Source organism: Limulus polyphemus, unplaced genomic scaffold (assembly GCF_000517525.1).
Source record: "Limulus polyphemus unplaced genomic scaffold, Limulus_polyphemus-2.1.2 Scaffold44, whole genome shotgun sequence".
NCBI classification, from domain to species: Eukaryota; Metazoa; Arthropoda; class Merostomata; order Xiphosura; family Limulidae; genus Limulus; species Limulus polyphemus.
This window is the reverse complement of record NW_013665654.1, coordinates 167,485-178,610: the sequence shown is the minus strand read 5'-3', so window position 1 is coordinate 178,610 and position 11,126 is coordinate 167,485. Positions and strand designations below refer to the sequence as shown.

Genomic DNA, 11,126 nt, shown 5'->3' with positions numbered 1-11,126 from the left:
CTAAACTAACTAGTATAACTCCCAACCACCACCCATTAAGTCCACTGTAACTACCAATTTTCAGACCTTACATGGGCCTTTATATGTGATAACGTGTTCATCCATATAATAGTGCCAAGTTGTTTAAACAACCTTATTAAAAACTAAAAATACTTATCATAAATTTCCAGCAAAAACTCCTTACTTTTACTTCTTTATATATATTTAACATGTTTTATATTTATCATAAAATATTTTAATAATATTATTTAGAGTTTCTTTATTAAATCTATTAAATATTAATTTTTGCATCAATATTAGTAATGAAATATTGTAATTTATTACAAATTTAAAAAAAATCTGAATAATTGTGAAGTCACAAAAGTTATAACAGAAGAGTATGGCACATTACTATTAAAAGAGGGTAGGCCATATATTGGAAAAGACAAATATTATCTTTTATCAAAAATATTTAGATGGATATCATAATCAATTATTTTAACTTTTATATCTAAATAATGTGTCTGTACATGTGAAAACTGAAGTATTTTCATTTTCTAATTCTACCAGATAAATAGCATTAATATAATAATTTATCTCAAGATTATTTATACTAATTAAGTCCTCTATTTATCTATACGTTAAATCAAAAATGTCCAGGTTTGTGCAATTTTCAACAAACCTATTCTCATAAAAATAAAGTTATAAATTTGCAATACAAGTAGAATAGTTAGCTCCTATTGAAATTCCTATTACTTGTTTAAATATTTGGTTATTGAAAAAAACATAATTATCATACATACAGAAACTTAATACAACTTTTATATTTTTGGAACTAAATTTTCTTTCTTCCAGTACTATGAAAGAATAACAGAATCATTCTATTAATGAATTCATAAAAGAAATTAAATCTTTCAATGGAATTATGGTATAGTGTGGTAAAATCAAATGTTTGAATATTTTTTACTTGTTCAGAGTTTAGGTATTCTAAAATGGGTTGATTATTCTTTATTATTACTGTTTACATTTTTAATTTTATCAAATAAAATGTTAAGTAATTTATTTAATAAAATGACCAGTTGTTTAATAATTGGTTTTATTGAACTTTAAATAAATCTAAATTTAATCAGATATTTATGTAGTTTAGGAATAGCATACAAAAAAGGTAAATCTTCAAAATAATTTGGTTTAGAATAAAGTTTTTTTTATAAGCTTTAATGAAATTATTAATTACTGTATCTTTGGATTGGTTAATAAGTTTAAATGTTTGTGTACTATTGATTTCATTTATCAAATTTAGTGTATAAAACATTTTATAAATAAAGCCAAAATTACAATTAGCTTTATCAATGGGAATTACAACATATTTTTCTTGTAACTGATGAAATGACAAATCTATAGGTTATTTTTTAATTTTATACAAGATAATTTAAATCTTATTTTTCTAAATATATAAAACTTCCATTCCAAAAACCATCTAGGCAGATAAGATGTAACATAGTTAGTTTCAAAACATATTAATCAACACTGTTTTGTTTTTCTTTCTTTTATTATGGAGAGCAGTTACCTTCCCACAACCGTTTTCTGGCAGTGAAGGGTGATATGGATGTGGGACATTGTTCATTTGAGCACCCACATCTCGCTCTCCTAACTTGTATTTATTTTGATGATTTTTTATACATTTCTTCACGAGACTGGCAAATGGAGGTCAAAACTAATAGATGGTGTATCCCTAATGCAATGTGGGTCCTACTTCCAGTCACCTCCAAAGCCAAGGGCACATTTAATATTCCACAATATAGCCCGAACCCTGGGAATCCTTTTAATTTATGCAGCATTATTAATTTAATTTTGTTTGGACTTGGTTTTTTTCATTGAAATTATATACAACATAACGTTCAGGGACAACATGGTCCAACTCGGCTGTTCCATCCTCAAAACTAAATTAAAATAAATAAATTAGAAACAAGAAATCTTAAAGCCAATCCTTTATCATTCATATACTTATTACACTTTTTTTTAAACTCACTTAAATTTATTGCCTCCACAACATTAGACGGCAACACATTCCAAAGGCCAACTACCATTAAAGAAATAAAATTGTCTTTGCTGAAGATGACTTCTATTCTACTATTCACACTGTTAAATATGAAAAAAAAAGATGATGCATCAACACTATCAATTCTCTTTACAATCTTAAACACATCAATCAGATCCCCCCCTAACTCTTCCTTTTTTCCAGAGAAAACAATTTGAGAGATTTCAACCTCTCCTTGTATAACAAACTCTCCATCCCAGGTAACCATTCTCTGAACACTTTCCAACAATTCAATGTCTTTCCTAAGGTAAGGAGCTCAAGACTGAATATAATATTCTTAATATGGCTTAAACAGTGACCTATACTATGAAATTATAACCTATTTAGACTTGTATTCAGTAGTTCTGTAAATACAACCTAAAATCCTATTTGCCCTACCACTAGCAACAACTTGGATGGATTTAGAGACTGATCAACTATTACACCAATATCTCTTTCTTTCATAACCACTGTCAAGGTCATTCCCATCCGAATTATAACCCACATGCATTATCTTGCATTTATTATAATTAAAACCATCTGCCATTTATTTGCACAACTCTCTAAATCCTTTTGTAAATCAGCAGCATCCTCTTCACAACTAGCAACACCCAAAACCTTAATATCATCTGCAAATTTAAGTAATTTATTGACCATTCCTTCATCTATGTCATTGATGTAAATCAAAAAGAGCAAAGGTCCTAAGACTGAGCCCTGAGGTACCCCACTTGTGACATTAATCCAGTTTGACTGAACTCCATTTGTAGCAACCCTCTGCTTTCTTCCATCCAGTCACTCTTCTATCCAATTTGCTAACTTATCTCCCACATCTATAGAGATAATTTTCTTACAAGCCTTTTACATAGCACTTTGTCAAATGCTTTCTGAAAATTCAGATACTCCAAATCTACACTCTTACCCTCATCTATATAAGCAGTAACCTTTTCAATGAATGACAAAAGATTTGTAAGGCAAGATTTTCCCTTAGTGAAACCATGTTGACTATCCAATAAAATTCTAAACTTTGTTAAATGATTTTGCAAAGTATCTTTTATCAGACTTTCCAAAACTTTTCACATAATTGATACAAGACTAATGGGTCTATAATTATAGACAATTTTTATCACCTTCCTTGAAAAGAGGAATTACATTAGATAACTTCCAATCCTCTGGAATCTGCCTACTATTCAAGGACTGACAAAAATAGTAGTAAGTGGCTCACATATCCAAACCTTATACCTCCTTCAAAACCCTTGTGGAAATATTATCTAGCCTGGTAGCCCTATCGTTCTTTAGGCCTATTAGTTTTTCAATATTTTGCCAGCTTTTGGCATTTAAATTGTAACATGCTTATAGATAAATAACTCTTCCCATTACCCAAGGTTAAAACAAACAAAGGTTATTATATATAGTGTCCCATAGATATGCCCATGGCAACAAAAAAGTTAATGTATTTAATAATAAGCATGGTGGAACTGGTGGCATAGTCTTACCACTTCCATTATACTCCCTTGACCTCACCTCTGATTTTGGGGCCTTTTGCTATGATACAATAATCACTCTTCAACTGAAAGATGTCATTGTGACAGACGTCTGAGCAATTCCAGGGAATATGTGATGTAATGTCTAATACCATCATCAGTATGGATGCACTTACCAAAAAAGACAGTGGCAACATCATACAAATGGTATAGTAGCAATTCTAGAGCCATTTTTAAAAACCATCCAAAGTGTATTCACTGTGATCTCTTGCATGTACACAAAACATTTTACTACTATCTTACAACAGTTTACCCTACAGACTGAATTTCAGTTATCGCATTTTGCAAAAGTATAGGGAATACATATTCAATTAAAAAAAAGTGAATAATTGTCAATTTTGTTGTTGTAAGAGCCAAAAGAGGGAACAAATAAAAAACCCATTAATCATGTAACTAAAGCCCCATCAAATAAAAATCACAGCAACAAACTTAATGCAACTTTTTTTTTACCATACCAGTGCTGTATGGCTGCTATAAAGACTAAAATTAAATTTTTGATACACTAAAACGTCTGCAGTTTTTTTTTGTCATTGTTGGATGCATACTACTGTAAGTACCTAAAAACTTAAAAACCTGATCAGGCATTAGTATAAAATTAATAATATTCAAAACATGTTAATGACTGACTAAAAAGAATGGAGTACGTCATTACTTGCAAAATGCACAGTCAGTTGTTTACTTCTTATATATAATATTTACCATCATCAGTTGTTAAGTGCTGATTATAAAACACTTCCACAGTGTCCTTCAATTAGAAAACCAAAATCACAGACTTGTTTAATGAGTAAATTATTTGTTTATAAAATGAGGTATTGGTGGTTGAAAACAGTGTGTTGTTTTTGTAATTCTTCTTAGATTTTCAAGCTTCTTCCTGAGAAACAAAATTCTTTATGTAGTCTTTCTTTAGTATTATCTATTATATTTATCAACAGAAACACTAGTGTAAAATATGTGTAGTAGTAGTAGTGCTGAAATAGGCATGACAATAATAGATTTTAAATGTATTTTAAACAGGACATGTATGAACGATACCACAAAGATATCAAGGATAAGTTATGCCAAATAGCCAAAGATTTTTCTTTGTAGCATCTAAGATCACCTAGAGTGGGAATGTCTAAGTAATATAATATTTTAAGATATGCTATTGTACCATATGACATGTAAGAAATAGTAGATGAATCTGGTTAATGAGAAGTATGAAATCACAATAAAGATAATTATCAGTGGACTATAATAGAATCTGCAATGTGCTTAACGTCAACAAAATTGAGTAGTAAATCGTTAATAACCTCAGACATAACACTGACTATCCTGTGCTACTGAAACTAATCGGCTGTAACTAATGATAAAGATTTTACCTTTCATTGCGGCAAAAAAATATCAGTTTTGTGTTTCTTACTCTTAACAACAGTTATGAAACACAAAAAAAGAACAGCTTCACTTTTTCTGTTACCTGAAGGGCTTGTTCGTTGATGAATCTGACATCCTTGTGACCTTTATACACCAACACACAGCATAGCTTATGACCAGATAACTTTATTCATTCCATGATATGAGCCAACACAGAACTCAATGAATTTTTTACAAGTCTTCCTAAGTTTCTTCAGTAGAAGAAACAGTATAAATACAATACTTAGCTCATTTGGCATCCTTAAATTAATTAAATACACCACGATATGCTGCTGAGAAAAAATTTTCCAAGACCACTACAGTGGTAAGTAGAATGTTTCACATTTTATTTAACTTCTAATAACACCTCTGAGATCTTCACTGTATAGTTTGGGTTTAAACATCAGAAGAAGGGGAAGGCTCCAAACTGACTTGGAGTTTTTGGAGAGGCACAAATGTATGTAAAATCTTCAGACTGGAGATGGGTTCGATTAAGTGTTGGTTCTGATGTACTACGATGGATCTTTGGAAGAGAACGAGCCAGTAATTCCAACGAAGCAAGGATCTAGAACAAATTAAGAAGAATGAAAACAAAAAATATGTTCATTCAATACCTAATTACAAAAAAAAGAGAAGTTATATTTTTATTAGAGAAATATTCATAAATTTTGACCTACTTGTCGAAAGAGAGGTCTTTCTTCCCGATTAAACTTGACACAATCTTCTATCAGTCTGATCAGAGCTTTAGGTGTGTCAGATCGAGCATTACTTAAGTCAGGCCTTAGATAACCATGACCCACCATGAAGAGAATCTAGAAATGAAATCATTTCATTTGTACATCCCTAATATGCTTTATAATACATGACTATATATTTTATTTTACAACATTCAGAAAACAAACTCACTGCAGGAACTTCAGAAAGTTTATGAAATTCCAAAAATACTACACACCTTTTAATGTTATTACATTTTATGAATAAGGAAAAACAACCCTCTGGATACAGGTAGGTAAATATGCATGTCAAGAGCTATTTATAGTTACATTCAAAACATAGTTATTAAATCAAATGATAATATCATAAAAGTTTTAATTTCTTAATTTCAAAAGGAAATATTTAAAAAATTCTCTATTTTCACTTCTATGTATCCAATCATCTTATTTACAGAAATATAAACCAGAAAGTCAAATGCACATGCCACTCCCTCCTATCACATACTGTTTTTCAAAAAGTGTTAATTAATTCTCTCTGATATTTGCTATTACATTATTTACAACAAATAGTGAAGATTTTAACTTGCTGGTGTACATATTATGCTAGCTCATTCTCATGACAGCTTTTAAGTTATTTGGTGTACACATTCAAAGTTGTTATCATGGAGTTCAGTTCAACCAGTTGATGGAATTATTTTAATGCTCTCATAGCTTAGTTAGAAAGCCAGTTAAATTATAACAGTTATAGAGCATTGTATGGTTGTGCACATCATTATTTTATGTTCTAAATGGAATATCTGAAATAAGTAAATAGAAATTCAGTAAAGTACTAACAATAATCCTAGCCCAATTAGGGTTAATATTTATCGATATTAAGTCTGCAACTGCAAAAAGTAGAAAACTCACATGTAAGTACTATAAGTTTTTTTTATGCATATTTTTCATTTACTGTTATAAAAGTAACTAAAATATAAAAATTAGAAACTTAAAATGTACTAGGTTAAATAAGAAAACAGAAATTAAAAAAATAAATAAGAAATAATAATTAATTTTTCAACATAGTATGAACATGAGAAGCTTGTGGGTTACATAATTCAATACCAGTTTGAGCTACGCAATTACTGGGTGATTTCTAGCTTGTTATGTGGGTTTAGTAAGTTAGACATGGTTCAGAGAGTAATAAAACATAAAGTCAAATAAAAAAAGATGTACATTGTTACGAGTCTGAAGCTGTTTAGGATAAATAGCTATAACTTTCAATTAAAACCTGCAGGCATTCTAAAAAGAAAAATAAGGTAACCTAGACTTACTTAGTATTTTTTGTGGTGGTAACAAGGTCGGTCGTAATGGACTGAATTCATGTAGTGTTAGCAAAAAAAAAACATAAAATATAGTTTTAATGAAAAAAACTTTTATATTCATCTGGGAGGTCCTAGAAGTTTTGCAAATGAAATTTCAAAATTGTAAGATGGAAAAATGTTTTTATCTTAACATGAAAATCACGTTGCACTCGGAACTAAAAAAAATTGATTTTTTGTATACTAAAGTTATAATGTACAAATTTTGTAAAGGTACACTTATTATAATAAAAGCTATAGTATTTATAGTTTCCTGGTTACATGCAGTTTGCAATGTTGGGCAAAATGACCAAGCCTGTACAGAAAGGTAACAAGTAAAGATAAAATATATTGGGGAAGGAGTATAAAATTCAGTTATATAATGACTTCCAGGTGTTTTGTAACATAATGTATTTCTTATTTCTGACAATGGAATTGCACATAAGCATACAAACCTGATCTCTATTGTTGATTCGAGCATATGGTAGTTGGCCTGCAATCAATTCATACAAAACTATGCCAAAAGCATAGACATCTGACTGAAAGGAGTAGGGATGAGAATCTTTCATTCTGATAACTTCAGGAGCCTAACAAGAGAAAATTATGACTTTGTTTCCAGTAACAAAGATATTGAAAAAACAATATACACTGAATACCTAGAATGGCTACTCTTAAGCAGCTATAAAGTAAATGACTACCCAAAACTTTTTTGTAATGTTAATGACTCAACATAGATAACCTGAAAATCTCACCATCCAGAGTATTGATCCTGTTGGTTGATTAAATTGTTCTGACCCACTCCATCTGGTTTTCACAGTAGCAAGACCAAAGTCTCCTATTTTAACAGTCCAATCTTCATGCAGAAATATATCTAAACCAATGTTACAGAATAACAGCTCAAACTGTAAGAAGCACAATAGGTGACTTGTTCTCTAGTTGCTTTACATTAAATCATAAAAATGCTCAAATAATTCTAGGCATTCTGTTAAGCCTTCTTTGCAACATTTCAAGAAATTTTTCTTTTCATACAGTTACACTTAATTTAACCTACAACACTAAAAGATTTTTGGTTCTTTCTAGAATACTAGACAAATGAGACTTCATTTCTTTCTCAACCCATAAACTTTATACGTGTGAATGCTAGATGTTGTCTGGTAAAAAGAACAAAAACTTGAAGCATTATTGTACATGCTAAAAATGTTTGATTTTTGTTGTTGTTAAATACAAAGCTACAGAATGCTGTGCCCACCATGAGTATCGAAACAATTTTTAGTGGTCTGAGCCCTCAGACTTACCACAAAGCACCAAGACGTTTCTAAAATTATACCTTTTGCTCAGCAAAAGAAGAAAAATGTATTTCTAATCCATTTGAATTAGTTTTTACAACACACCTGAAAAAAAACTAAGCCAACATTTTTTTCTGTTTGCATAACTCTAGACTTATCCCCACCTTTGGTATATTTAATTTTCTGCTAATCTATTCAATAATCAGTAAATAAATAAATAACTTTCCTATAAGGTGTTCCATCTTAGCCTTTGTCTGAGGGTTGACTTTTAAAGGCATTAGCAGATTTTCTCAGGAATAAAACCACTGACCAAGTTTGGTTGTAACTGGTGGCCTCCACTATTTCAGTGTATGTTATAATCAGTAATTTTCTTATAATTTAAATCATTCAATATTTGCCCATTTGTATACTGTTAATTTTAAGCAAAGATATGCTAGATACTAGTATGTTTAAGAAAAAGGTTTAATATTCTAATAAATTTAAGAAAACAAGTCAATTTTGCAAATATCTTTTGGACAAAATGTACAATAGCCTAAGATGTAAATAAAAAATCCATAATGTGCTAGTATATTTAAATTACAGACATTTGTATTTCTTTTTACCAAATTCAAAGGTGTTCTTTTTATATAACTTTATGTTATAAGCAGGTTAAACTTACTTTCTAATGGACTGAGCTAATCTGAAAAAGTTTAAACAGAGATCTAAGTAAAATAAAAAGAATAAATATTTCCACATTAAACTACAGAAGAAATATTTCTGCAGCATAAGATAAGAATCATAAATTAATACAGTTACACAGACAAGGTTCAAATTATCATTATACTTTAGAAAATTATTAAAACTAGCTAACAAGGATACTGTTTGACTTGAGGTCTCTATGGATGATGTTCTTAGCATGAAGGTAGCTAAAAGAAAATAGTTTTCCAATTACAAATATAACTGTGAAAATATCCTATACTACTAATGATAATTACAAACTTCTGACTTCTAATTACAACATACAATGACATATAACAGAATTACAAGTTGAGAAGTATTTTCTATATACACCTGTTTTAAGTAAAACCTAATAAAAATCTTTTTACAATAAATTAAAGTGACTTATAACACACTAAGCTTAATTATTATTTATGGTTTTAAGTACTCTTAAGAAAGTTATAATGAGGTAATATTAATTTCTCATTCAAGTTATCCTACTTACTTCAGTCTTCAAGAATTTTAATCAATATTTTAAGATAGAATACTTACTCCATTCCCTGAGCAGTTTGTCTGGCAATGTTGATGAGTTCAACCATCTCAAACTTGCATTCTTGGACGTATAAATGTTTATAAAGACTAGAACCTTCACACCACTGAGTAACTATCGTTAGATGAGGTTTAGACACCCAACCCATAAATAATAAAATATTAACATGACGAGTTTTCCTAATGAGAGAGAGAAAAAAAAAGTTTAGTCTATTAAACTGCAGGCAATTAGTAAAAACAAGCAAAATTCCTACAACACAAAGTAATGGTTTGTTCTATTGCACAGAAATAGGTGAAGTATTACCTAAGTACAGCTACTTCATTTTTAAAAGCTTGAAGTTGTGCAGCAGTAGGATCAGTAACATTCAATTTTTTTAAAGCTACTGGACCTGTAGAAAAGATAAAAAAAAACAGGTATAAGTTACAGTTTCAGAATATCTCTTATTTCTATTGTTTTTCGTGCTTTTAATTATAAGCAACTATTTATATTTTTTGTGAATCTGTGGTATAAGTAGAACAAGTCTTTTCTGAACCACTTTAAAAGAGAAAGCTACTATCAAAAAATTATTATATTGAGGATGGGACAAATAGCTGATTGGATGTTGCACTATCTGACAAAACCTGATTTGATCAGACATTAATTTTGTAATTATTCATATAATCAGATAATATTTCCATGAAAATATTACCTCATAATATTACACAGACATGATACAACTTGGACATGTATCGCACATAATTGGTTTCTATGAGCTTCTAAACATAATACCATTTTCTCTGGTAATAAAGAGTTAAGGGTCCTGGTAGTTGTAATACAGAAAGGCATTATGTAGTTTAAATAAGCATCATGCCCATCTGTTGTATTCTACAGATGGTCAGAATAGTAGCAATGGCAAGCACACTCCAAAACTACTGTTTCAGCAGGGGGTTAGGAGCATAAAGCACTGTCTCACACAACCTTTAAAGAACCTGGAATGGCTGTTCACTTATGCAGAACTGTACACCCTTATCAAAGTTTTAAAAAACAATGACAAAGTAACTAGTTTAATATTGTACTATAATGAAGTGGTCATCAGTCATGTATTTTCAATATGGTCACATCTACTACCAAATTCAAATATTTCCATATCCATGTAGATACTAGAAGTTGGTACCTGAATTCTGACCAAAGGTATTATTTGTCCTATCCCTATATTATACATATACTTTTAGCTTATTTTAAAAATATTGGCATTGTAAATGTTGCTTCTGAAAGTGGTAATTTCAATCCAGAATAAATTGCATGAATGTTGTATTGGTTTTTGTTGTTTGGCAAAAGCTTTAACTTTTTCTTGTCATTGAGTTCACAGGTCAGAGCACTTTCGTATCAGATATCAGATCAGCAGTCAAATACAGTTATGTCACTAATGAAGAATATACAAATGTGCAAAAATGAACATGTATTAACCCTATCAGGATGGGTACCCTTTACTGCGCATGACACAAGGTTTTAGTGTCTTACATTCAAATTTTATTATTACTACTTTTTGTTTATTGTTATTACCTAATTAGAATAGCAT

The 11,126-nt window shown here is 30.0% G+C and overlaps 1 protein-coding gene across 4 annotated transcripts in view; it reads right to left on the bottom strand.

Moving 5' to 3' along the window:
* Positions 1–5,113: 5,113 nt before the first annotated feature.
* Positions 5,114–11,126, bottom strand: part of LOC106462215 (serine/threonine-protein kinase A-Raf-like) — a 52,427-nt gene continuing 46,414 nt past the window's right edge. For all 4 annotated transcript variants that reach the window (XM_013922117.2, XM_013922124.2, XM_022389541.1 and 1 more), the window contains 7 exons: positions 9,872–9,956; positions 9,571–9,747; positions 9,181–9,227; positions 7,789–7,907; positions 7,492–7,623; positions 5,664–5,798; positions 5,114–5,551 (listed from right to left, as the gene is read on the bottom strand). In XM_013922117.2, coding sequence (XP_013777571.1) covers positions 5,390–5,551; positions 5,664–5,798; positions 7,492–7,623; positions 7,789–7,907; positions 9,181–9,227; positions 9,571–9,747; positions 9,872–9,956 — 857 coding nt within the window. In that variant the 3' untranslated portion in view covers positions 5,114–5,389. The remainder of the gene's footprint in view (positions 5,552–5,663; positions 5,799–7,491; positions 7,624–7,788; positions 7,908–9,180; positions 9,228–9,570; positions 9,748–9,871; positions 9,957–11,126) is intronic.